General features: G+C 45.0%; 1 protein-coding gene across 2 annotated transcripts in view; it reads right to left on the bottom strand.

Moving 5' to 3' along the window:
• The window catches only part of stab2 (stabilin 2), a 40147-nt gene extending 21863 nt beyond the window's left edge, over nt 1–18284 (bottom strand). The window contains exons 1-30 of one of the 2 annotated variants that reach the window (XM_036957507.1): nt 18025–18284; nt 16814–16941; nt 16438–16556; nt 14855–14940; nt 14688–14754; nt 14410–14505; nt 14110–14232; nt 12269–12465; nt 11953–12083; nt 11709–11842; nt 11484–11563; nt 9041–9190; nt 8610–8753; nt 8174–8236; nt 7854–7970; nt 7626–7679; nt 7286–7366; nt 7027–7179; nt 6780–6839; nt 3243–3335; nt 2807–2893; nt 2543–2654; nt 2251–2431; nt 1982–2075; nt 1666–1824; nt 1408–1503; nt 1189–1281; nt 1025–1072; nt 360–499; nt 58–169 (exon numbers count right to left, since the gene is read on the bottom strand). In XM_036957507.1, the coding sequence (XP_036813402.1) occupies nt 58–169; nt 360–499; nt 1025–1072; nt 1189–1281; nt 1408–1503; nt 1666–1824; nt 1982–2075; nt 2251–2431; nt 2543–2654; nt 2807–2893; nt 3243–3335; nt 6780–6839; nt 7027–7179; nt 7286–7366; nt 7626–7679; nt 7854–7970; nt 8174–8236; nt 8610–8753; nt 9041–9190; nt 11484–11563; nt 11709–11842; nt 11953–12083; nt 12269–12465; nt 14110–14232; nt 14410–14505; nt 14688–14754; nt 14855–14940; nt 16438–16556; nt 16814–16941; nt 18025–18108 (3282 nt within the window). In that variant the 5' untranslated portion in view covers nt 18109–18284. The remainder of the gene's footprint in view (nt 1–57; nt 170–359; nt 500–1024; nt 1073–1188; nt 1282–1407; nt 1504–1665; nt 1825–1981; nt 2076–2250; nt 2432–2542; nt 2655–2806; nt 2894–3242; nt 3336–6779; nt 6840–7026; nt 7180–7285; nt 7367–7625; nt 7680–7853; nt 7971–8173; nt 8237–8609; nt 8754–9040; nt 9191–11483; nt 11564–11708; nt 11843–11952; nt 12084–12268; nt 12466–14109; nt 14233–14409; nt 14506–14687; nt 14755–14854; nt 14941–16437; nt 16557–16813; nt 16942–18024) is intronic. The other variant, XM_036957508.1, reaches the window with a different exon arrangement.
• Nucleotides 18285–27884: the final 9600 nt, after the last annotated feature.

Here is a 27884-nt window from a genome sequence, read left to right as displayed (position 1 = left end):
CAGTATCACAGTTCCTGTTCACTTCAACCTTCGAATAAAACCTGCCTCTAAACTCACCTCATTGGTCATAGTAACAGGAAGAGCCTTCTTCAGAACGGAAGTGAGCTGCAAGTTGGAGGACGCATCGCGTAGGTCATCTAGTGAGTAGACACCTTGGATCATGTGATTTCTATCAGGGGATAATCATAAATAAGGATTATCACAATGGAAGAATCTCAATGCCTATAGCAAAACGTTTTTAAAAGTTGTCCAAGGGAAAATAAAATAGACGGTTCTTATTGGACAAGTCCAGGTAGTCTCTTCCTGTTTTAGAACACATCATTTCGTTTGGTGCCTAATAAATATGACCCAGGTCTTACTTGATGATACTGGGTAGGTTCCCCTGGGTTGTCCAGAAGTCCTTGTCCTCTTTGGTCATCTTGTCTGTAGCTGCTGTGGACGGCACCAGCAGAGTTATGTTCTGACTGTTCATGAGTGGCAGCTGGGAAATGCCTATGTCCTGGGAGAGGGGAGGAGACGAAAGAAAATACTAAATGTCTTGCCGACCTAAAACCATCATCATGGTGATGAGTTGTGAATATGACCTTATGCAGATTGTAGCATGATGTACTACAATACCCATAATGCTCTGTAACCATATCCGGTTGTATCTTGCTAAACATTCCTGAAGCTTACACTATGCACTCTTAGATAAAAGGGTTCCAAAACGGTTTTCGGCTGTCCCCATAGGAGAACCCTTTTTGGTTCCATGTGGAACCCTCTCCACGTAGAAAAGGTTCTACATTGAACCAAAAAGAGTTCTACCTGGAACCAAAAAGGGTTCTTCAAAGGGTTCTCCTATGGGGACGGCTGAATAACTCTTAAAGGTTCTAGATAGTGTGGTGTGACGTCTCATTATTGATACAGGAAGTCAGAAGTGAAAATAAGTTGCTTCTTATTCAGACAATAAAGAATATGAACAACAGCATAAACAACAGAGAAAACTCGAAACCCCCCTGCTGTAAATGACAATGGTCAAACTCACAGTCACCCATTTGGCGAACTCAGTGACATCAGGAAGGGCCATCAACTCCTGCAGAGACACAGTGGAGGTCAGGTTTGTTATTCAGATCAATGTAGGTATGTCAGTCCGCCAATCCACAAACATATGTAGCTACCTGTCTTGGCAATAAGGTAGGGGGTGCTCACCTGTCCCACGTTGCCGTAGCACACCTCTCCGTCACCTGTGTATCCATCCTCACACACACACTTCCATGCACCGGACACGTAGAGACAGCTTGCCTGTAGGAGAGAAAGTAGATCAAAGTTCACGAGGTCAAAGACTATCATCACAGTCAATCAGTATTATGGTCGGTGATTCTATTGGTTCAATATCATGTTGGCCAATGAGAAGTAGCGGGCACCCACCAGATAATGACAGCCGCCATTTTGTGCCACGCACGGATTGCTCGCCTCGCACTCCCTCCCATTGCCACGGAAACCACTCTTGCACGCACAGCCGCTCTGCATTTGGAAATAGGAACATGCATAGAATCAACTGGAGACTTTGGGCTTCATTGAATGGATGGTTAAGATAGATGGTAAGGGAGAAAATATAGAAACAACATTGCATTGAGTCAATCAAACTGTTTTGGGAGTTTGATGCCCTACCCCTCTCTCTCTCACCTGTCCAGGGCCCACGTAGATGCAGGTGGCATTGGGATGGCATCCCCCTCTGTCAGGGCCCAGGCAGTCATTGATAGGCTGGCACCCATCCTCATCCATCCTCCATCCTGCCAAACATTGGCATGTGTGTGAGACTGGCCCTGTCTTTATACACTTGGCCTGTAGGGGGTAATGGAGAGCACAGTAAGAACAGCTCAGTACAGAAAGCAGGCTACCATGTTTAGGTGAAAAAAGGTTCAATTGGAAAAGGTACTGAAAGACGTTGATGGTGAGATGTATGGTTTTCGTACATTGTTTATGTGTTTTCTGTGCTTACATTCACATCGCATCCTCCACGGTGCGGAAGGGCACAGGGTTCCGTATACACGCACGTGATCCCATCGCCTTGGAAACCAGGTTTACACACACACCTTCACACACATAAAAAAAACACGCCTTTTACTTAGAACTAACTTTTGCAGGAGGGACAATCTTGGATAGAAAACACTGTGTTGTCATGAGAATTTAGAACATTGAGTGAGAGAAAGGGATTCTATTGTTATACCAACATCCCCAACAAGGCCGCAGTGAAGCCTGCACACTCACCTGACTGCCCCTCCGTTGAAGTTACACTCTGCGTGGGCATGACAGAAGGTCACCTGGGGGCCACAGGCCTGGGTGTGGCGCTCACAGTACTGGCCAGTGTAGCCCGGCTGGCAGGAGTCCACCTTACAACGCCCGTCTGCCTCGGGACGGTTATCACACACACCATGGATACAGTCACAAGCTAGGGACAGAGGGGGAGAGACACATCATCAACATGAGACAGACGTGTCATCATCTGGGGACACTGATGTGTCCCTTTGTCGATATTGATATGTCTAAGACGGGGGTGTACTTTTGTCGCAGGCTGGTCCGTATTTGTTGGGGTTGGAGCAGTAGTGACACCGGGAGCCTTTGAAGTTGGTCTCGCAGACACACGTCCCGTTTCCCTCGATCCCCTCAGAACACTAAGACACACGGTAGAAAATAAGTATGAATACCTACATGCTGAACATAAACACAAAGAGGAGAATTACACCAATCACTGCATAGATTATTTTCTCAGTCAGACTAGTTAAGTGGTTATTAAGGGATACGTTGGTTAGGTGGGGTGTCTCACCTGTCCGTGACGGGAGCAGGGGGTGTTGAACCCTCCAGGACATGGGGTGCAGTCTGGCCCATAGAAGCCCTTACAGCACAGTGGTGTCTGGGGAGAGGGGAGAGGGTGATGTAGAGGTGGGGTTAGGGAGGAGGATGGGCTTAGGAGGGTGTAGAACTCAAATCAGGGCGTGCCTACAGAGTGTGTGAGGGGTGTTTGAGGTGTGTGAGGTGCGAGGGAGGTGTGGTGTGTGTGTATATGTTTTCCTACATTATCAAGACCAGAATGTCCTTACAAGGTAGGATTCTTTCATTTGTTAAAATTATATTTTAGGTTTGAAGTTTTAGGGTTTGGGGTTCAGTTTAGAAGAAGTTAGAAGTTAGGTTGAGGGTTAAGGTTAGGTTTAGGGTTAGGAGTTAGGGTTAGACGTTTTTTGTGTATCTGTGTGTGTCTGTACCGTGAGGGTCCTGTTGCATATGGGGGCGCAGCCAAACGTAAGGATGTTGAAACTCAATATGTTCCGGAACACACAGCCGCGAAGGAAGGTGTTCTACACAAAGGGGGCGACGTCAGCAAAATAAACACAGAGCTGTATACAGTACATGGATGGCTGGATGTGTTTACTCAGTGTCCACCGGGCTCTGTCAAAAGTAGTGCACTATATAGGGAATAGGATGCCATTTGTGACACAGACCATGGCTCTGAGTAAACACATACATTGCCTTCTGAAAGTATTCACACCCCTTGACTGTTACAGCCAGAATTTAAAATGGATTACATTTGGATTTTGTACACAGTGGTGTAAAGTACTTAAGTAAAACTACTTTTAAGTATTACTTAAGTAGTTTATTGATGTATCTGTACTTTACTATTTATATTTTTGACCGTTTTTACTTTTACTTCACCATAATGTGCTTTTTACTCCATACATTTCCCTGACACCCAAAAGTAAACATTTTGGGTGCTTAGCAGGACAGGAAAATTGTCAAATTCACACACTTATCAAAAGAACATCCCTGGTCGTCCCTACTGTCTCTGATCTGGCAGCCTCACTAAACACAAATGCTTCATTTTGTAAATGATGTCTGAGTGTTGGAGTGTACCCCTGGCTATCTGTAAAATAAAATAAACTGTCTGGTTTGCTTCATATAAGGAATTTGAAAGTATTTATACTTTTACTTTTGAAGTATATTTTAGCAATCACATTTACTTTTGATACTTAAGTATATGTAAAACTAAATACTTTTAGACGTTTTACTCAAGTAGTATTTTACTGGGTGTCTTTCCCTTTTACTTGAGTCACTTTCTATCATTAAGGTATCTTTACTTTTTCTCAAGGATGACAATTGGGAACTTTTTCGCCCACTGGGCCTACACATAATACCCCCTAAATGTCAAAGTGGAATTATGTTTTTAGACCTTTTTACAAATGAATTAAAAATGAAAAGCTGAAATTTCTTGAGTAAATAAGTATTCAACCCCTTTGTCATGGCAAGCCTATTATTTTCATGTCTGGATGAAAAGTGTGCCCAAAGTAAACAGCCTGTTACTCAGGCCCAGAAGCTAGGATATCCATATAATTCGATTTTCATCTGGACGTAGATTTAGATAGAAAACACTCTAAAGTTTCTAAATCTGTTAAAATAATGTCTGTGAGTATAACAGAACTGATTTGGCAAGCGAAATCCCGAGGACAAACCATCCAGGGGGGAAAAAAATTGAGGAAGCCCTATTTAATAGGAACCTGGTTGCAGTTCCTATGGATTCCACTAGATGTCTTTAGAAATTGGTTGATGTTTTTCTTTTGAGATATGAAGAAGTAGGGCTGTTCATTGTAAATGTCATTCAAAGTGGACTCTAATGTTTGATGCGCGTGAACTGGAACGCGCTTCACATTGTTTTTATCCGGTACTAAACACAGTATATCCCGTCTTAAATTTGATCGATTATTTACGTTTTAGGATACCTTAGGATTAGGAATGTTGTTTGAAATGTTTGGACCAAGCTTACAGGTAACTTATTAGATACTTTGTAGTCATGTTGGGCGAGTTGGAACCGGTGTATTTCTGAATCAAACGCGCCAAATAAATGGACATTTTGGGGATTATCGAACAAAAGGACCATTTGTGATGTTTCTAGGACATTTTGGAGTGCCAACAGAAGAAGATCTTCAAAGGTAAAGCATTTATTATATTGTTATTTCTGACTTTTGTGTCGCCACCTGCCTGGTCTAAAATTATTTTCATGTGTTTGTATGCATGGCGCTGTCCTCAGATAATCACATGGTCTGCTTTCGCCGTAAAGCCTTTTTGAAATCTGACTGGATTAACAAGAAGTTAAGCTTTATTTTGATATATTATACTTATATTTTCGTGAATCTTGAATCTTGATATTTCTGTAGTTTGAATTTGGCGCTCTGCAATTTCACTGGATGTTGTCAAATCAATCCCGCTAAAGTTGCATAATAAGTTGCATGGACTCAATAATAGTGTTTAACATGATTTTTGAATTACTACCTCATACAATTAAGGTCCCTCAGTGAATTTCAAACAAAGAATAAACCACAAAGACCAGGGAGGTTTTCCAATGCCTCGCAAAGAAGGGCACCTATTGGTAGATGGGTAAAAATAAAAAGGCAGACATTGAATATTCCTTTGAACATGGTGAAGTTATTAATTACACTTTGTATGGTGTATCAATACACCCAGTCATTACAAAGATGCAGGTGTCCTTCCTAACTCAGTGGCCAGAGAGAAAGGAAACTGCTCAGGGATTTCACCATGAGGCCAATGGTGACTTTAAAACAGTTATGATTGGGGAAAATCCAACACAACACATCGCAGAGTACCACTCTTCATATTTTCAAGGATGGTGGTGGCTGCATCATGTTATGGGTATGCTTGTAATCAGCAAAGACTAGGGAGCTTTTGGGGATAATAAGAAACGGAATAGATAGATCTAAGCAAAGGCTAAATTCTATAGGAAAACCTGTTTCAGTCTGCTTTCCAACATACGCTGGGAGACACATTCAGCAGGACAACAACCTAAATCACAAGGGCAAATATACACTGGAGTTGCTTACCAATATTATATTGGATGTTCCTGAATGGCCTAGTTACAGTTTTTTACAGAGTTTGAATAATTTTTTTAAGAATAATGTTCAAATATTGTACAATCCAGGTGTGCAAAGCTTTTGGAGACTTACTCATAAACACTTACAGCTGCCAAAGGTGATCCTAACATACATTTTTTAAATAGATTTTTTAAACCTTTATTTAACTAGGAAAGTCAGTTAATTAAGAACGAATTCGTATTTATAATGACGGCTTACCCTGGCCAATGCTGGGCCAATTGTGCGCCGCCCTATGGGACTCCCAATCAAGGCCAGATGTGATACAGCCTGGATTGGAACCAGGGACTGTAGTGATGCTTCTTGCACTGAGATGCAGTGCCTTAGACCGCTGCGCCACTCGGGAGCCTGAGTAGTGACTTACGGGTGTGAATACTGTCATCAAGGCAAAGGGTGGCTACTTTGAAGAATCTCAAATATAAAATATAGTTTTATTTGTTTAACACATTTCTGGTTTCTACATGATTCCATATGTGTTATTTCATAGTTTCTACAATGTAGAAAATAGTAAAAATGAAGAAAAAACGTTGAATGAGTAGGTGTGTCCAAACTTTTGACTGGTACTGTATGTACATTTCTGTATTTAATTTCCAATACATTTACAAACATGACTAAAAAAATATTTTCCCTTTTTCATGATGGGCTATTGTGTGTAGATGGGTGAAAAAACACATTTTTTTTATATCCGTTTTAAATTCGGGATGTAACACAAGAAAATGTGGAATAAGTCAAAGGGTATGAATACTTTCTGAAGGCGCTGTACAAGGTTAAGGAACGAGCCATGTGAAAGCAACTGAAAGAGATGCTTAGGTCTCTATACAGTATTTGCAAACTATTTGGGGTTGAGTGTGTGTGGGTTCTTACTGTGGACACTCCGGATGCGCAGCCGGACTTGGTCACCTTTGAGCAGCTGACACAGTCACCCTGGGTAGTAAACATGTCCGTAAAGAGAGACACTCAAATGAGGACAAGCAACCAGAACAAACTACCTCGCTAAACCTAAATTAAGGATGACTCTAATAATAAGTTAATAATGAACAAAACCTCGGAAACTAAAACACTTCATGTGAATTGCGGGGGGACGATCACAAAACCTGGCACTCAAACTCACCTTCAAAAGTTTGTTCTCTGTGATGTCACACCTGTGAGGCAGTACCGGCTCGATGGAGGGCGGGATTAGAACTCCGTCCATAGAATAGAGGCGTCCGTTCTTGGCCTCCACGTCTGCCTCCAGTACAGCCATGCCGTTGACCAGGATTTGACCCTATGGGGTTTTGTCAGAGTCAGACACATACTGTACACACACTTACACGCACACACACACACCATATACACCTCTTCGCTTGTGTTGATGTGTCACATGTACTTACGTTTTCAGTCACATTGAACGAGAGGATCTGATTGGCAATGGTCCTAATCCGCTGGTTGCTCACAGCATTATAGCACTCCAACTTCAAACCAATGAAAAACAACAACCATATGCAAACACATTCACAGAATATTCAGAGTAGGAGTGCTGATCTAGGATCAGGTCTCCTGTTCATGTAATCTAATTAATTATGATATAGACATAACATAATAGGACATAACAGATACTAGATCAGCACTCATACTCTGAGAAGATTAATGAATACGGACAGACCTTGAAGTCTAAGGTACTCTACATGATCTGGTTTGGTGATTGACATGTAGCCTAACATGCACACTCACATTGAATGAGGGGATCACATGATTCCTTAGTAGCTCCAGTAGTTTAGTGCTTCCCTGAAATCAGACAAAAATAAGCCAAACACACACACATCACAGTCACGGTCTGGAGACATCACATGCATTGCAAAACAATGTGTGTGTTTGTGTCATCAGAGGCATAAGAGTTTGCAAGTGTACATGCGTGTGCGTGTGTATGTGTATGTGCACATGAGGTCACCCATTCCCTACCTCACTAGAGGTGAGATAGTCCAGCTGTCCCTCCTTCATGGCATCGAAGGCTGTGTTGGTGGGGGCAAAGATGGTGGAGGGCCCAGCCTCTTCCAATACAGAATCAACATTGGCTTTCTGGACAGATGAATCCAAACCAAATCAAACGTTATTTAGGTTGAATACAAACAACATACAAATAAGAATAACAATACATTAATAAGATATCAAACAACAGGTTGATGTTACTTCATATCTGATATACTATACCCACTCTGAATAATACAAAGAATATGTTAAATCAAATTTAAATAACATGAAATGAATACAGAAGACAGTACCATCAACAAATCCTTGAACTTGGAAAACTTCCCATAGTCTGATAGAATCTTCATCAGATTCTCCTGGAAAAGATAACATGACAAGTCATGTCAAAATGGAATTTAGCCTAACTTAACAACCAGTCTTGTTGCTTTCAGTTGGCTCATTCATCCCCCTCCTCTCCCCTGTAACTATTCCCCAGGCCGTTGCTGTAAATGAGAATGTGTTCTCAGTCAACTTACCTGGTCGAATACGGGGTAAATAAATCAAATTTAAAAGTAGGCACAAATGTAGGCGTTACAAATGCTATTCTAAGTATAATAAACAATGTGTCTTGTTGGTCCCAAATGGCACCCTATTTCCTATGTACTGCACTACCTTTGACTAAAAGTCATGCACTAAATAGGGAATAGGGTGCCGTTTGTGACGTAACCTCTGTCTCTGGTATTTGTGTACCTTTTTGTCGCTCTCCACCGTGGGTGAGACACTGTCCATCAGCTTGTTGATAATATGGATGATCCCATTGGAAGCGATGACATCAGACTGCAGGACCCCGCCCTTCTTCCTGCTGCCATGGATACGGATCTTGAGCTGCTTGTCCTGTGGAGGGGATCATCAAGTTATTTTGCTGACATGACCAGCGGGACCTGTCATTGGAGCAGTGTTTCTCATTGGACCGTCTTGTGCTTGTCATCACTACTACTATGAGAAGCACACTCTTGGGACGGTGTTCACATTTGTCAGTCTAAATCAGGAGGGCCTTGGTAATGAGGCTTGCCCCTGTGTGTGTGTGTGTGTGTGTGTGTGTGTGTGTGTGTGTGTGTGTGTGTGTGTGTGTGTGTGTGTGTGTGTGTGTGTGCGTGTGTGCGTGTGCGTGTGTGTCTCACGTCATCTGTCGTCACCGTCTCCCCTGCCTTGCCCGTCAGAGTGTAGTAGATGACCCCTCTGTTCAGCATGTCATAGGGCATCTCCACGGGAGCAATGTGCAGCTTACACAGGTACTTAGCCTTCATTGGGTCAGCCATCAGAGTTATCAGCTGAGACAGAACAACACATACTCACTGTTACAACAAACATGATAAATATTTCAGCTATAGGGGGAAAAGTAAAAAATATTGATCTTGTGTTCCAAAAAAATATACAAAATATACAGCAATATAGCTACAGTGTCTCCAGGTGTCTACTGTGTATCATATAGCTACAGTGTCTCCAGGTGTCTACTGTGTATCATATAGCTACAGTGTCTCCAGGTGTCTACTGTGTATCATATAGCTACAGTGTCTCCAGGTGTCTACTGTGTATCATATAGCTACAGTGTCTCCAGGTGTCTACTGTGTATCATATAGCCATAGTGCCTCTAGGTGTCTACTGTGTATCATACAGCCATAGTGCCTCTAGGTGTCTACTGTGTATCATATAGCTACAGTGCCTCTAGGTGTCTACTGTGTATCATACAGCTACAGTGTCTCCAGGTGTATACTGTGTATCATATACAGTGGGGCAAAAAAGTATTTAGTCAGCCACCAATTGTGCAAGTTCTCCCACTTAAAAAGTTGAGAGAGGCCTGTAATATTCATCATAGGTACACTTCAACTATGACAGACAAAATGAGAAAAAAAAATCCAGAAAATCACATTGTAGGATTTTTAATTAATTTATTTGCAAATTATGGTGGAAAATAAGTATTTGGTCACCTACAAACAAGCAAGATTTCTGGCTCTCACAAAAGTTTATCTCAATACTTTGTTATATACCCTTTTTTGGCAATGACAGAGGTCAAACGTTTTCTGTCTTCACAAGGTTTTCACACACTGTTGCTGGTATTTTGGCCCATTACTCCATGCAGATCTCCTCTAGAGCAGTGATGTTTTGGGGCTGTTGCTGGGCAACACAGACTTTCAACTCCCTCCAAAGATATTCTATGGGGTTGAGATTTGGAGACTGGCTAGGCCACTCCAGGACCTTGAAATGCTTCTTACGAAGCCACTCCTTCGTTGCCCGGGCGGTGTGTTTGGGATCATTGTCATGCTAAAAGACCCAGCCACGTTTCATCTTCAATGCCCTTGCTTTTCACTCAAAATCTCACGATACATAGCCCCATTCATTCTTTCTTTTACACGGATCAGTCGTCCTGGTCCCTTTGCAGAAAAACAGCCCCAAAGCATGATGTTTCCATCCCCATGCTTCACAGTAGGTATGGTGTTCTTTGGATGCAACTCAGCATTCTTTGTCCTCCAAACACGGCGAGTTGAGTTTTTACTAAAAAGTTATATTTTGGTTTCATCTGACCATATGACATTCTCCCAATCTTCTTCTGGATCATCCAAATGCTCTCTAGCAAACTTCAGACGGGCCTGGATATGTACTGGCTTAAGCAGGGGGACACGTCTGGCACTGCAGGATTTGAGTCCCTGGCGGCGTAGTGTGTTACTGATGGTAGGCTTTGTTACTTTGGTCCCAGCTCTCTGCAGGTCATTCACTAGGTCCCCCCGTGTGGTTCTGGGATTTTTTCTCACCGTTCTTGTGATCATTTTGACCCCACGGGGTGAGATCTTGCGTGGAGCCCCAGATCGAGGGAGATTATCAGTGGACTTGTATGTCTTCCATTTCCTAATAATTGCTCCCACAGTTGATTTCTTCAAACCAAGCTGCTTACCTATTGCAGATTCAGTCATCCCAGCCTGGTGCAGGTCTACAATTTTGTTTCTGGTGTCCTTTGACAGCTCTTTGGTCTTGGCCATAGTGGAGTTTGGAGTGTGACTGTTTGAGGTTGTGGACAGGTGTCTTTTATACTGATAACAAGTTCAAACAGGTGCCATTAATACAGGTAACGAGTGGAGGACAGAGTAGCCTCTTAAAGGAGAAATTACAGGTCTGTGAGAGCCAGAAATCTTGCTTGTTTGTAGGTGACCAAATACTTATTTTCCACCATAATTTGCAAATTAATTCATTAAAAATCATACAATGTGATTTTCTGGATTTTTTTTCCTAATTTTGTCCGTCATAGTTGAAGTGTACCTATGATGAAAATTACAGGCCTCTCCCATCTTTTTAAGTGGGAGAACTTGCACAATTGGTGGCTGACTAAATACTTTTTTGCCCCACTGTAGCTACAGTTCTCTAGGTGTCCACTGTGTATCATATAGATACAGTTCTCTAGGGGTCTATTGTGTATCATATAGCTATAGTGCCTCTAGGTGTCTACTGTGTATCAATATAGATACAGTGCCTCTAGGTGACTACTGTGTATCAATATAGATACAGTGCCTCTAGGTGACTACTGTGTATCCATATAGCTACAGTTCTCTAGGTGCCTAGTGTGTATGTTACCGGAGTTCCTTTGAAGCCCTTGTTGATTGGGACGAAGATGGTGAAGGGGCCAAAGTTGCTCAGGGGCCAAGTAATGGCACCTGGAGCAGGAGGAGGAGGAGGAGGAAAAGAGAGATAGAGATAGAGAGAGAGAGACTGTATAAACCAAGGCCCATGACAAAAGAGGTGTTTTTCTGCAACTTTAATGAGTCACTGATTGGCTGATGATTAACCAATGAGACGCACCAAAGAGTGTGATGGCATTGCTGAGCTGACCGGTCCATTGGCCTCCGGGCTCTGAGTTCAGATCGTTCAGACGCTGCATGATGTTGCCATAGCAAATCTTGCCGTTGCCGACGTAACCCTCGTGACATGTGCACCTGGAGTAAGAGAGATGTACAAAGGTAAGATGCTCTTTTGAAAAAAGGATGGTTTTACTGCACAAATATCTTTAAACACACTAAGTCAAAGAGAACAGAAACACACTGACTCTACTATGTTTGGCTCCACTGTTGAACAGTTGGCGTGTTTGCTGCAGGAGTTAGGTCTGCACAAGTCCTTCAGGCTGCAGCTCACCCCTCCTGTCAGGTGGTCAAACCCGTCTTGACACTCACAATGAGACTACGAGAGAAACCAAAAACACCACTCAGGGGGAGGTTCACCAAACACGTCCACCCTCAAATGAATGGCACATTATCACCAATTGAAGCAATAAAATGTTATATTTGACTTGCATTATCAATCCGTTTCATTTGTCAGTTAGAGAACCCCCCCCCCCCCCCACACACACACACACACACACACACCTTCCCTGGCCCATCGTACACGCAGCGCGCAGAGTCAGCAGAGCACCCCCCCAGGTGTGTTTGACAGGGGTCTATGGGAACACACACGTGCCCGTCCCCGCTGTAGCCCTGGGCACAGGTACACAATTGCTTGTTGGGCCCCACATGGGCACAGGTGGCATGGATGTGGCACACCTGCTGCAGGCACGGGTTTATGGCTGTGAGAGGAGACAAATCATCTTATAAACTATTATATACAGTCCATTCTGAAAGTATTAAGACCCATTGACCTTTTCCAGAGTTTGTTACGTTACTGCCTTATTCTAAAATGGATTAAACAAAATGTTCCCCCTCATCAGTCTATTCACAATACCCCATAATGACAGAGTAAAAACAGGTTATTAGATATTTTAGCAAATGTATCAAAAATTCAAAAACTGAAATATCACATTTACATAAGTATTCAGACCCTTTACTCAGTATTTTGTTGAAGCACCTTTGGCAGTGATTACAGCCTCGAGTCTTCTTGGGTATGACGCTACCAGCTGGGCACACCTGTATTTGGGGAGGCTCTCCAATTCTTCTCTGCAGATCCTCTCAAGCTCTGTCAGGCTGGATGGGGAGCGTCACTCTACAGCTATTTTCAGGTCTCTAAAGAGATGTTCAATCGGGTTCAAGTCCGGGTTCTGGCTGGGTCACTTAATTATGGACATTCAGAGACTTGTCCCAAAGCCCCTCATGCCATTGTCTTGGCTGTCTGCTTAGGACCGTTGTCCTGTTGGAAGGTAAACCTTCTCCCCAGTCTGAGGTCCTGAGCGCTCTGGAGCAGGTTTTCATCAAGGATCTCTCTGTACTTTGCTGCGTTCATCTTTCCCTCGATCCTGACTAGTCTCCCAGTCCCTGACACTGAAAAACCTCCCCACAGCATGATGCTGCCACCACCATGCTTCACCGTAGGGATGTTTGCCAGGTTTCCTCCAGACGTGACACTTGGCATTCAGACCAAAGAGTTCGATATTGGTTTCATCAGAGCAGAGAATCTTGTTTCTCATGGTCTGAGAGTCATTTAGTTGCCTTTTGGTGGAGTGCTGCAGAGATGGTTGTCCTTCTGGAAGGTTCTCCCATCTCCACAGAGGAACTCTGGAGCTCCGTCAGAGTGGCCATCGGGTTCTTGGTCACTTCCCTGACCAAAGCCCTTCTCCCCCGATTGCTCAGTTTGGCCGGCGGCCAGCTCTAGGAAGGGTCTTGGTGGTTTCAAACTTCTTCCATTTATGAATGACGGAGGCCACTGTGTTCTTGGGGACCTTCAATGCTGCAGAAATGTTTTGGTACCCTTCCCCAGATCTGTGCCTCGACACAATCCTGTCTCGGAGCTCTACAGACAATTCCTTCAACCTCATGGCTTGGTTTTTGCTCTGACATGCACTGTCAACTGTGGGTCCTTATATAGACAGATGTGTGCCTTTCCAAATCGTGTCCAATCAATTGAATTTACCACAGGTGGACTTATCTCAAGGATGATCTATGGAAACAGGATGCATCTGAGCTCAATTTCGAGTCTCATAGCAAAGGGTTTGAATAATTATGTTAATAAGGTATTTACTTTTTTAAATTTTTAATACATTTTCAAATTATTATTATTTTTCTGTCATTATGGGGTATTGTATATAGACTGATGAGGAACATTTTTATTTCATACATTTTAGAATAAGGCTGTAACGTAACAAAATGTGGAAAAAGTTAAGGGGTCTGAATACTTTCCAAACGCACCGTAACTCACTTAGTACTAGGCCGCTAATAGCCATAAGGCCATAAGGCTACCCATTTACAGAGAATAGGGACACAGCCATGCTGTCACTCACATATGCATTGATCTCCAGAGGTTCGGTAGCCAGGTAGACATTGACAACGCAGCGACCCGTCCAGCGAGCCCTGCATACAGCGAGTGTTCTGTGGACAAAGCAGAGAAGAGCACTCCGGCAGCTCTGAAAGATGACAGAGACACATTCTGTTATTAAGGTGGGAGCAAGTTGTCATTAGATGAAAACATACAGGTAGGTTATAGATCAGGGAATTAATGCCGACAGGAATAATGCATTATGATACAGTTCTAACACATTATAAGACATGTCATAAGCATGCTTCACCACTGGTTCTCTTACCCAGATCACATTTTGGGCCTTTATATCCAGAGAAACAGGTGCATATCCCATCACCGTGGATACCAGCATTACACAGGCCATGTCCACACGTGCAGGCTGATGGACCGGCAAATGGAGAATGATGGGAAGGACAGAGAGAGAAACAGGTCAATATTACAATGCAATGGATCATCAACAAACGGCACCAACGTGGACTGTATCTCTAGGTGCATGGGGCAGTCACAAAATGGGGTAGGTAAAAGCATCGCAATCTTAAAGAAAGGGACCGAGTTGGTTACCAGAACTACAGGTTGAGCCGTAAAGATTATCTGCACAGTCTTCACAAGCTGTTCCCACGAAGCCAGGCTGAGGAGGACAAACACAGTGATGGACCATTCTTTGTCTGTGCGTGTGTGCGTGTATATGTGTTTACTTGCATATGTGTGTCTATGTCATCATCCAGTACCTTACAGCTGCAGCTCCCGTTGCCACCCATGCCTTCAGAACACAGTCCATTATTACTGCAGGGCCTGTCTGCGTCCTCTGGGCACTCTGGGACAGGAAGACAGTACCATTCACATTAGTCTCATATCAACAGAAAGATGGACAACCAATCTCAATGAAACAGTGATTGGAAACCGAATGGTGTGTGTTGTTCCAATGTCCAGGGTAGCACGTGACTTGACAATAGCCTGGACGTAATGACCACTTCCTCTCCTCCTCTCCTCTGTCTCTCTCCTCCTCTTTCCTCCTCACTCTCTCCTGTGTGCCTCTCTTATCAGAACGGCCCATAATCACTCATCCCCTTCCTTCCCTCAAGCTGCACACACACAATGTAAACACAAGCATGCACAGGGGGTTGCCAAGGGTCTCCTTACAATCAGCAGACTCTAGGAAAGTAGTTGTTCTTGTCAGCAGATTCTCACTCACTCACCATTCCTGAGCAGAAATGGTCACCCAATTGCAATAATATCCTTTAATGTTTACCCAATATTTACCTTAAATAAATGATAACCTTCTAATGTGGGTCATTTGTACCTAAAATGTAACGTTGTGGCACAACAAGTGGGGAGAGTAATTCAGTCGACATGCATCATGTCTCACCAGGACAGAGAATACTTCACACCTCCATGTTACCCTGTCACAGAACAACACAGGGAACCATTGAGACAGAGAGGAAGAACTATGGCCCCTGTTAATGTACTTACTACTGCCCATCTTTGATAACCTCACAACACAATCACTGGGAGGGAGGGGGGGGGGGGGGGGGGAGAATGTGTGTGTTAGTGTCTTTGTGTGTGTCCGTGCATGTGTGCGTGCATGTGTGCGTGTGAGAAAGCGAGAGAGTGTGGGAGGGGGGGATAAGAAGAGTCTATGACAGGAACAAAAGAACTAGAGAGAGGAAGCCTGGACTCAGTACTATCGGGATGTCAGCACATTCCTGGAAGACAGGGGCCTGCTGACGATGAGCCCTAATTGGGAGGAAGGAAGTGTGCGAGTCCCCTGCTCCGAAAGGCCTAACCTGCATCCTGCACCCAATACCACAATGTGGGTTGTCCTGGCCTGCCGGTGCACACAGGACACTGCTGACACACTTTCCTACTTTGGACAGCTTTCTGTTCTGTCTATTTGTTCCCCTGTAGCCTTTTTTTTCCTGAAACATGCCACTCTTCCTCTCCGAGGAGGGATGCGAGCGCTTTCCTCCTGTTTTTTTTGTCACACAGCACTCAGCACTCGGATTCAATGGCAGTAGCAGCCAAGTACACTTCTGAACTCTTCCTATCAAAACATTCCCTCAGAGTCACCACAGCTTACCGTGTTACAGAACCACCAAAACATGAGCACATACGAGAAACCCTCTGTTTCAAAGCAAGCCTTTGAAAAGTGAGCATCTGGGGTGAAGTAGGGATTTCGGAAATGATGTTACCACCACCAAAATGGTTTGTCTTTTCATCTGGTGTTGCTTTCCTCATCAATGCGGCTTGATGACTGAACGATGAGCAGCAGTGATGGATTACAGTATTGGATGCAGTGTGTTGTTTTACTCACCGATGCAGTCTGGTCCCCAGTACCCTGGACAGCAGTGAGGCTCAACCACCTCCTTGTAACACTCATGAGAACAGCCCTTGATATTCAGCACCAGACTGGCCATGGGACTCACACGGTACCTACAGAGAGAGAGATGACATATCACTGGGTGTAGGATGCAGTGCCACAGTAGTCACAATGCTCTGCACAAATATACCCGGTTGTGTCTTAGGTTAAGCAGAGACATGAGATATTACTTAGATACTAATAAGAGATAGCTCCTCCATCTATTCCATGTCTGCCTCACTCCCTTCCCTATTCTGTCCCCTTCTCCCCCCATTTCCTTCTTCCACCCTCATTTCCTCCCCATATCCCCTCTTCCACCCTGCCCACTCACTTGCAGTCTGGGTTTCCCTTCCCGGGGATCTTCTTGTTGAAGCCTGCTGGACAGCCCACATTGGAGCTGACGCTACAGGAGTGGCACTCTGTCTTGGTCATCACCAGGGTTGTCTTGTCACACCGGTTCTGTTGTGGTGGAGGGAGAAGAGCGGATAACTGTAAGACACACCCGCACAGGCCTGGTGCTGTGTGTCATTGTGGACTGAGGAACATCCCAAATAACCACACACAACAGTGTACTGACACGCTTTTCTTGTCTCTGATGACTTCCCATTGTGTGTCAGAAGTCACAAAGTCACGGTTTGAGAGTTACCTGATGAACGTACCAGGGCCAAATCTCTTAGCGGTTCCCAACTGAATGTTGAAGCCGATGCCCTATAGAGCCAATGCCCTCGCCAATCCTCTTATCCACTCAAATCAATGGAATTTTCCACAGTTCTTTAAAACAGTGGAAAGGTCAGACTATTATTTCCTGCCTGTCTTTCATCATACTAGAATAACATTAACCACCACTATATAACCCAACACCCAATCCCCCTACAGAGAAAACTGTGTTTGTGCATGATGAATAGTTAGTTTTTTGGCAGTAGTGTACTCCTGGGTATACACAGTGTTTTGACATCATCAAAGCGTATTTGAGAGCATTTGTTTACTTTGACCAGAGTTGGACAGACGTTGGGTAAACAGAACGTTATTGTTTAATGACTTCTGCTGGGATCTGCATCATCTGATCTGATCTACCCAGCATGCAACAGTACCCGGGCGCTACTCAGAGAAACCGCAAAACTCAGACAAAGACACACACAAACATGCTCGTTATGTTTCAAAACCACATAGATCCAAACCCCTGAAACACGGCACTAAGTCATCATACAGTACACCGTCCAAAATCCCCAAACCACACAACAACACTTTAAAATGTCCAAAAAAGTCAGCAACAAAACAAGTCAAGCTGAATTGTTAGATACTACTGCTGAATTGTTAGACACTACTGCACTGTTGGAGCTAGGAACACAAGCAATTCGCTACATCTGCTAAATATGTGAATGTGACCAATAAAATGTGATTTGATTTGTATTGTGTGTCCCATGCCCACATCTCCCTGACCACTCTTGGCAGACCTTCCATACGTCTAGCTACCAATGAGGGTGTGACAGTGAGTCCGAATGACGAATGCACTCACGTGTGTGCGGTAAAAGTGGGACTCACCTTGGCGGCAGCAGCAGAGGAGGTGTAGCGGTCTAACCCCAGAAGTAGCAGCATGAGCGCCAGTGGTCCGGTCACAGGCGCCATAACTCTGGATCTCTCTCCTTCTCTCTCTCTCTCTCTCCGTCAGTATCACTCGCTGTGCCCCTGTGGCTCCCTCCCTCTACCTCTCTGACCAACTCCCTGTCACTTTGAGTCACTCTTTTGAGCTCTCCCTCGCCCTCCCTCTCTGAGGTACGTCAGTGGACTGTGACCGCTCACTTAGCCCATCTGACTTTTCAACAACCTCCCTCCTCTCTCCCCCTCCCCTCAACTCCACTCTTTCCTGTGCCAGTAGTACCAGAGAGGGTCACCTGCATTCATACACTCCACACACGTGCACATACACAAACATGCATGGGCATACTGTCCATGCACACACACGCACGCACGCACACACACGCACGCACACACGCATGCTGGCGCTTACACGCCAATACGCACAGACACACAGATGCACACACTGACACACACACACACAACCCCCCCCCCCCCCCCCCCCCCCCCCCCCGGCACACACACACACACAACCCCTTCATCCGTCTATACTCCAGCATCTGTCAGCAGTTGGAAGGGGGGGTTAGGTCTGGTCTTGTCTTCAAACAGTGGTGTTGGAGCGAAGGAGAATGGCAGGACATCCTGGAGTGTAAATAAGATTCACCCTCTCCTGTCCCATCTGCACTCTTCCTGACAACATTCTGTCCCGTCATGACTTTCAGACCCAGCGTTTTCCCAGAAGAGGTCAGAATGACATGCTTTATGCTGAGTGGCATTACTGACCTAACATACACACACGTACGTGCACGCACACACTCATATAAGAGTTACCAAAGCAGTGCAATGTGTGTGAAAGGCTTGAGGGTGGGGTTCATCCTTTGTTTACGATGAAACATCAAGATATAGATGGATACATACTACACAGGCAATCTTCCAAATACCAAAACATCTAATTAACTAACATACAGTGTTACAGTGTTGACTACTCATATAATCCAATCAACACCAACGGTGTTTAATCCCATTTATCATATCAGCTTCATTTGGTAAATGGCCCAAAAAAGGAGGGATTACCATCTGTCACCTTCATCCCTGATCCAGCCTCTCCACAAAGTACGGAATCACGCTAATCGGTCCAGAATATGACGGGATGATTCCATTTCAGTAGAGGGGCCACTCAGGTGGGAGGGGAGAGGGAGATCCTCAGAACATCTTGAGCAGGGAGCTCAGAGGTTACGGTTGTGGTTGTGGTTGAGATGAACAGCAACAGCAAGGCCTTGGCTGATCTAGGCTTGGATTGGGGTTTGGTCCATGGCACACCATTGGCAGAGGGTGGCACAGCTTTGGCAGAGGGTACAGTGCCCATCATCTTGGCAGTGGCCACAGTCTTCCTTCGGGAGGGCTACAGCATCCTCTCTTTCCTCATGTTCCTCCTCATCACCATCGTCTCTGTCTCCAACAACCTTCTGGTCACAGTCGTGTTGACGAGGAACACACACTTCCTGTTGATCCCCATGAACATCATCGTCCTCCGACCTCCTCCTCGTCCTCTACGGCTTCATCGTTGCTATGGTGACCGACTAGGGGTTCTGTCTCTTCTAAGTCTTAAAAAAAAAAAATATTTCACCTTTATTTAACCAGGTAGGCTAGTTGAGAACAAGTTCACATTTACAACTGCGACATGGCCAAGATAAAGCAAAGCTATGTGTGTCACATCCTGACCTTAGTTCCTTTTTATGTCTCTGTTTTAGTTTGGTCGGGGCGTGAGTTGGGGTGGGCATTTGATGTTTTGTTCTATGTTTTGTATTTCTGCTTTTGGCCTGGTATGGTTCCCAATCAGAGGCAGCTGCCAATCGTTGTCTCTGATTGAGAACCATACTTAGGTAGCCTGTGTTCCCACTATGATTGGTGGGTAGTTGTTTTCTGTCTCTGTGTCTGCTCCCGACAGAACTGTTTCGTGTTGGTCTAGTTTTGTTATTTTGGTAGTAGTGTTCTGAGTTAAAATAAATATACATCATGAACACATACCACGCTGCACTTTGGCCCTCTTCACCTTCTTCAACCCACGACAGCCGTTACAGAACTACCCACCACAAAAGAACCAAGCAGCGTGGTAAGAAGGAGGAATGGACAATGGAGGACATTCTGGACGGGAAGGGATCCTACACATGGGAGGAGATCCTGGCTGGAAGGGATCGCCTCCCATGGGAACAGGTGGAGGCAGCCAGGAGAGCGGAGGCAGCAGGTAAAGGGAGCCAGCGCTTTGAGGGAACACGACTGGCAAGGAAGCCCGAGAGGCAGCCCCCAAAAAAATATTGGTGGGGGCTCACGGGGAGTGTGGCTAAGTCAGGTAGGAGACCTGAGCCAACTCCCCGTGCTTACCGTGGCGAGAGGTTGACCGGGGCAAGGCACCGTGTTATGCCGTGAGGCACACGGTGTCCCCAGTGTGCAGGCATAGCCCGGTGCGCTACATCGCAGCTCCTCGTATCGGCCGGGCTAGAGTGGGCATCGAGCCAGGAATAATGAAGCCGGCTCAGTACATCTGGTCTCCAGTGCGTCTTCTCGGCCCGGGTTATATGGCACCAGCCCTACGCACGTTGTCCCTGGTTCGCCAGCACAGCCAAGTGCGGTCTGTTCCACCCCGCCGCACTTGCCGGGCTACAGGGAGTATCCAGCCAGGACAAGTTGTGCAGGCTCAGTGCTCGAGACCTCCAGTGCGCCTCCACAGTCCGGTCCATCCGGTGCCTCCTCCACACACCAGGCTGTCTCTCTGTCTCCTCCCTCCAGGTGCTCACGTCTGTCCAGCGCTTCCAGAGTCTCCCTCCTGTCCAGCGCTTCCAGAGTCTCCCTCCTGTCCAGCGCTTCCAGTCTCCCTCCTGTCCAGCGCTTCCAGAGTCTCCCTCCTGTCCAGCGCTTCCAGAGACTCCCTCCTGTCCAGCGCTGCCAGAGCCGCCCGTCAGTCAGGAGCTGCCAGAGCCGCCCGTCAGTCAGGAGCCGCCAGAGCCGCCCTTCACTCCGGCACCGCCGGAGTCACCCTTTACTCCGGCACTGCCAGAATCTCCCATCTATTCAGGGCCCGCTGCAAGGGTCCCCAGTCCGAGGTCGGCGGCGAGGGTCACCGCTCCAAATGTGGGCCAATACTATGGTGGAGTGGGGTCCACGTCCTGCGCCAGAGCCGCTACCGCGGACAGATGCCCACCCAGACCCTCCCCTATGGGGTTAGGTTTTGCGGCCGCAGTCCGTACTTTCGGGGGGGTAATGTCACGTCCTGACCTTAGTTCCTTTTTTATGTCTCTGTTTTAGTTTGGTCGGGGCGTGAGTTGGGGTGGGCATTTGATGTTTTGTTCTATGTTTTGTATTTCGGCTTTTGGCCTGGTATGGTTCCCAATCAGAGGCAGCTGTCAATCATTGTCTCTGATTGAGAACCATACTTAGGTAGCCTGTGTTCCCAATATGATTGGTGGGTAATTGTTTTCTGTCTCTGTGTCTGCACCAGACAGAACTGTTTCGTGTTGGTCTAGTTTTGTTATTTTGGTCATAGTGTTCTGAGTTAAAATAAATATACATCATGAACACATACCACGCTGCACTTTGGTCCTCTTCACCTTCTTCAACCCACGACAGCCGTTACAGTGTGACACAGACAACAACACAGAGTTACACATGGAGTAAACAATAAACAAGCCAATAACACAATAAACAAGTCAATGGCACAGTAGAAAAAAGAAAGTCTATATACAGTGTGTGCAAAAGGCATAAGGAGGTAAGGCAATAAATAGGCCATAGGAGCGAATAATTACAATTGAGCAAATTAACACTGGAGTGATAAATGCGCAGATGATGATGTGCAAGTAGAGATACTGGTGTGCAAAAGAACAGAAAAGTAAATACAATTAAAACAGCATGGGGATGAGGTAGGCAGATTGGGTGGGCTATTTACAGATGGACAGATGCAGTCAGTTACATTGGTGAGTCGTTTTTGATGCTATTTGTATTGGCTGTCTGATTAGATCTTTATTTTAGGTGTTAATTGTTTTCAGGTGTTTGACCTGTTAGTAATGAGTGTCCCTCTAAATGAAGCTAATACAGAGATTGGTTGAGACATATGGGATGTACAACCATTTTCTGCTTTTACATGTTTTGATAACATTTTATTACCTCCTTTAAACACCAGATTTAAAACTCTCTTTTATGTTTTGTTTCTCTGTGGATACTCACCCAGCTGATGTATGAGCGGTACTGTGCCATGTGTAAGCCCATGGCTGCTCTGAAGATGAACCGATGAAGGAGCATTAAGGGCCTGGGGGTGGTGTGGCTGGCCTGCCTGCCATGGGCCCTCTACTGGGCTGGAGCTCCTGCGGCCCCCACCTGGGGCAACTTCCTCGTACCCTGCATGGTGCTCTGCTTCCTATTTCCTTCTGTGGTTATAGTCTACTGCTACAGTAATGTACCCAAAAGTAATGTACCCAAAAGTTTTGAGAATGACACAAATATTAATTTTCACAAGGTCTGCTGCCTCAGTGTCTTTAGATATTTTTGTCAGATGTTACTATGGAATACTGACGTATAATTACAAGCATTTCATAAGGATTTTATTGACAATTACATGAAATTGATGCAAAGAGTCAATATTTGAAGTGTTGACCCTTCTTTTTCAAGACCTCTGCCCTGGCATGCTGTCAATTGACTTCTGGGCAGCACATTCTTGCATAATCAATGCTTAGAGTTTTTCAGAATTTGTGGGTCTTGATGGAGCAAGGTGCTCCATCATGCTGGAAAAGGCATTGTTTGTCACCAAACTGTTCCTGGATGGTTGGGAGAAGTTGCTCTCGGAGGATGTGTTGGTACCATTCTTTATTCATGGCTGTGTTCTTAGGCAAAATTGTGAGTGAGCCCACTCCCTTGGCTGAGAAGCAACCCCACACATGAATGGTCTCAGGATGCTTTACTTTTGGCATGACACAGGACTGATGGTAGCGCTCACCTTGTCTTCTTCGGTCAAGCTTTTTTTCGGATGCCCCAAACAAATCGAAAAGGGGATTCATCAGAGAAAATGGATAGAAGTGGCTTATTTGCTGCCCTTCTTGACACCAGGCCATCCTCCAAAAGTCTTCACCTCACTGTGCATGCAGATGCACTCACATCTGCCTGCTGTCATTCCTGAGCAAGCTCTATACTGGTGGTGCCCCAATCCCGCAGCTGAGTCAACTTTAGGAGACGGTCCTGGCGCTTGCTGGACTTTCTTGGGCGCCCTGAAGCCCTCTTCACAACAATTGAACCGCTCTCCTTGAAGTTCTTGATGATCCGATAAATGGTTGATTTAGGTGCAATCTTACTGGCAGCAATATCCTTGCATGTGAAGCCCTTTTTGTGCATATCAATGATGACTGCACGTGTTTCCTTGCAGGTAACCATGGTTGACCGAGGAAGAACAATGATTCCAAGCACCACCCTCCTTTTGAAGCTTCCAGTCTGTTATTCGATCTCAATCAGCATGACAGAGTGATCTCCAGCCCTGTCCTCGTCAACACTCAAACCTGTGTTAACAAGAGAATCACTGACATGATGTCAGCTGGTCCTTTTGTGGCAGGGCTGAAATGCAGTTTTTTGGGGATTCAGTGCATTTGCATGGCAAAGAGGTACTTCGCAATTAATTTCAATTCATCTGATCACTCTTCATAACATTCTGGAGTATATGCAAATTGCCATGATACAAACTGAGGCAGCAGACTTTGTGAAAATTAATATTTGTGTCATTCTCAAAACTTGTGTCCATGACTGTACTCAGCACCATGAGGAGGGTACTAGGTGTGGGTGTGCCAGCATGTACAGCATGCGTTGACCGTACCTGTATGTGTTGTCTCAGCTGAACCGTAGTGTGGAGCAGCAGGGCGGTAGATCTGCGCCATGATTGGGGCCTTTAACCTCTGCTGGCCTACTTCTGACTGGTCACACGGCTGGCTGGCCTACATCTCCACATCCCTCCTCTCCTGGCCGCAATGCCCACCTACTTGGCCAAGTCCAGTCCCTTATACAACCCTGTTACCTACTTCCTGGCCAACACAGGTAATGGACAGAATTTTTATGTCAGGGTTTTTCAGTTAGGGGTGAGGGTGTGAAGGGTAAAGGGTGTATTTTGAGGTGCAGTTACTCTCCCCACAAAGAGGCCACCCAAGTACAGCAAATAGTACATTTGGATAAGACTGGTAAAGTACTTGGCAAATTCATGGTAAGGTAAGGATTCTAGGCTTGAACTTCCACCCATTTTTAGCTTCAATTCTGAAATGGTTCACCACCTCCTCTTTAACAGCACTCCCATCCCTCTCTTCTCTATCTATCTCTCTCTCTCTCTCCCTCTCCGTCTCCTTCAGTTCCGTGATTATGCTCTGTAGCTCATGTCCTGTAGCCACTACGTCCCCCACGTCTTTGCCGATACAGATGACACTAATCCTGCAGCAACAGGAATTGTGAATTATTATGTGGATTATAATTAACTGACATGTTTGTAGGGGTTGATCCATTTTTCATCCGGGAAGATCGAGTCTGAAATGTCTACGTGGAAATCAAACTTCAGAAGCCTTTTTAAACCTCAACTACACTACATGTTTAAAGTGTCCTGCATTGCAGGAGAGGTCCCCAGCAACAGGGTGATTAAATTAAAATCCCATTTCTGTACCTATCATCGTGGACAGAACCATTGTTCAATATCCACTGGAACAGATCTACACTAAAGCCAGAGGACTCCATACATAGTTTTAAAGTTCTACAGTACTATTACTTGATGTGTCTTGGACCTATCTGGTGCACATAAGTCTTTACAGACACTCTTTTAATTAACTTTGACAGCAAACAAATGATAAGCTTCCAGTCGTTTCAGGAAATGGTAAGCTTGTGTGACCCTTAACCTCCTTCCAAACCCCTTCAACCCATAACGTTTTTATCCATGCATGTCATCTGGCTCTCGGCGGCTGCAAAGGACAAGGCTCAAAAAGTACTTCTGAAGGCTTAAAGAAACTGCTCTGTCCTACTCCTTTGTCACCAGATTTGCTGAGATTACTTCCTGATTAGTCATCCCAGTAAGAGCATCTATCATCCCCAATACAGGATTAGGAGTTTCTGGATAACATAGCAATATTTTTTTAAGAGAGGATTTCTTATTTGATTTAGTGGATTGCCCCTGGTAAATCTGGGTGTATGGTCATACATTTTCTCTAGCAGGTTTGTCTCTTTGCATACATCATCAAGCAATGCCTGCATTTGAACTCAAGAGGACAGCAGAGAGTACAGAATGAGAGCTGTGCTGTAAGGACCTGTTGAAATAATACGCTACAAATGCACTGCTCATCATTGGAGGCTAGTGGTAAGAGCTACAGGAGGACAGGCTCGTTGTAATGTAATTGAATGGTATCAAACATATGGAAACCACACATTTGACTCCATTCCATTTGTTCCATTCCAGACAGTTGAATGAGCCTGTCCTCCTACAGCTCCTCCCACCAACCTCCACTGCAGATCATATTATAATAAGAAAGATAGTGAGTGAGATATATTTGGAAGAAATACAGAGATAGTGGAAAGAGAGAGAGAGAGAGAGAGAGAGAGAGAGAGAGAGAGAGAGAGAGAGAGAGAGAGAGAGAGAGAGAGGATACCACTCATTGGCCAGTAAGAGGAATCAAGTCGAAAGTCGAGGAGAGGGAAGGACGAGTGTTGTGTTGAGAATCTTAAGTGTGGTGATGTATGCTCTGGATGCCTGCCTTAGGGTTAGAGGGCACTGGCATCAAGAATGCTCCATCCAGCCAAACTCCTAAGGGTTGAACACATGCCGACCGGCAGGGGTTGCAATGGACGGCACTGTGAGATTCCGGACACATGAGAACACACAGTCGAGGAAAGACACAAGTCTGAAAAGAACATGAAACTTGGCTCAGTCTACTATGTTTTTATGCTTGGATGCACAAGTACTTCCCGTGGAAAACATGAAGAAATATATGTAAAAATCCAAACAGAGACAAAACATGACTTATGTGAATGCGTCCAACTCTGTGGGGATGGATGGAGCACATCAGCTTCAAACAAAAGACAGCGTCACTGGGTTTTCACTGGGTCCCAATGCGTTTTATTAAGCAGATATTACGATGCTGTCGGGGCTCTGATAGCACCTTTGAAGCAAATCCTCACCCCCCTCTGTGATTGGCTAAGAAATAACACTCAGAGAAAAACCTGTCTGGGGTTGACTTACTGAAATAGGCATTGTTTTTCAGCTGTGGATGTCCCGTTGAATCAACCCAGAACAGTATCCATCCATATATCCACACTGTGTTTCATTCTATCGTATATAAACAGACACGCAAGGCCACAATGTGTAGTGGATTACAGAGATCTACATTGATAGACTGTCTGTTTCTCTGAACGTGTTTACATGGGTTCCAGATTATGTGGCAAAGATCTCCGTCGTAGAAACACTGGGCGCATTCATTACGAAAACCCTTTAGCGTTGCTATTGGACAAATTCAGGTCGGTCCCTCTTATGTTTCGTTCTGTTCGCTTACGTTTAAAAAAACATTTTGCAACAGAATTGCCGTAATGAACACGCCCCTGGTCTTCATTTGTTTGGTGAGAGTGACATCTTACAAGGCCCCGTTTGAGTTTCCCTCTGTCCTGTTAAAATAAACTCACTAGAAGTCAAACGTGTGCTATGTTCCTCCTCACATACATGTGTCAAACTGCGGTCGGCCACAGGCTTCAAGGGAGACAACAGATGAATCATAAGAAGTTCTCCATGGGTAGTCTGGATTAAATTAAAGTGTTTATTTTTTAAAAATTGGATAGGGGGGGGGATGATATATTTATTGAGTTAAAGTTTAAGAGGTGAAGATTTATTTTGGTCTTGTGGACAGAGAATAAGTTAAGCATGGTCACGATATGAGAAAGGAATGAGTGTTGAGCTACAGTATGAATCTATTGTCATGTTGACTGAGGCATAGACATCCAAGGAGACCATTAGGACTTAAGAGGTTCAGAAACAGGTTAGATACATGAAAAATACTTTCAAAAATGAACTTTTACACAGGATATTATAGACCTGGGATCAGTCCCGTGGGGCTCAGTTGGTACAGCATGGTGCTTGCAACACCAGGATTGTGGGTTCGATTCCCATGAGGGACCAGTATAAAAATGTATGCACTCACTGTAAATTGCTCTAGACAAGAGTGTCTGCTAAATGACTCAAATGTAATTATGTCCTTAGTATCTGGCTTTATGGACTCATTTAACTGAAAAGGGACAGCGAGAAGTAAGACATGCGTAATCCTCCATTTATTTTGTGATTTCTGGGAATGTAAGTGGAGCACCTGATTCCTGAAAGCAGTCCTCTGAAAACAAAACCATGACTGAAAATCCTTGAGGTCAGAGCGCTTCGGGCTCACGTCAACTGCTCTCCTCCGTCTCGTCCTGCTTTCTTTAGGTCTGGGTCCCCCCCCCCCCCCCCCCCCCCTCTCCTCTCACCAACAAGTCATAGTGCTGGAAGCCTCAGGGAAATGTATGGGTCAGTATCGTTCGAATTTTAAAAGGCTCTTTAAGAGAAAGCACTCACGGTATTTAGCATAGCATCGCCACTTCTCACATAGCACAGCCTCTCATTCAGGAGAGCGAGAGAACAAGAGAGAGAAAGAGAAAATGAAAGCGCGCGAGAGAGGTGGGACAGAGGTAAAGGAATAGAGAGACTGAAAATGGGAAGAGAGTGAGAGAGGAAAAGAAAGGAGAGAGAGGAAGAGAAGGAATAGGCTTAAATTCTTAGAGACAGCAAGAGGAATGCTCCGAAACCAACT

This window comes from Oncorhynchus mykiss, chromosome 21 (genome assembly GCF_013265735.2).
Source record: "Oncorhynchus mykiss isolate Arlee chromosome 21, USDA_OmykA_1.1, whole genome shotgun sequence".
NCBI lineage: Eukaryota > Metazoa > Chordata > Actinopteri > Salmoniformes > Salmonidae > Oncorhynchus > Oncorhynchus mykiss.
The sequence above is the reverse complement of the archived record's forward strand: the minus strand, read 5'-3'. Positions and strand labels throughout refer to the sequence as shown.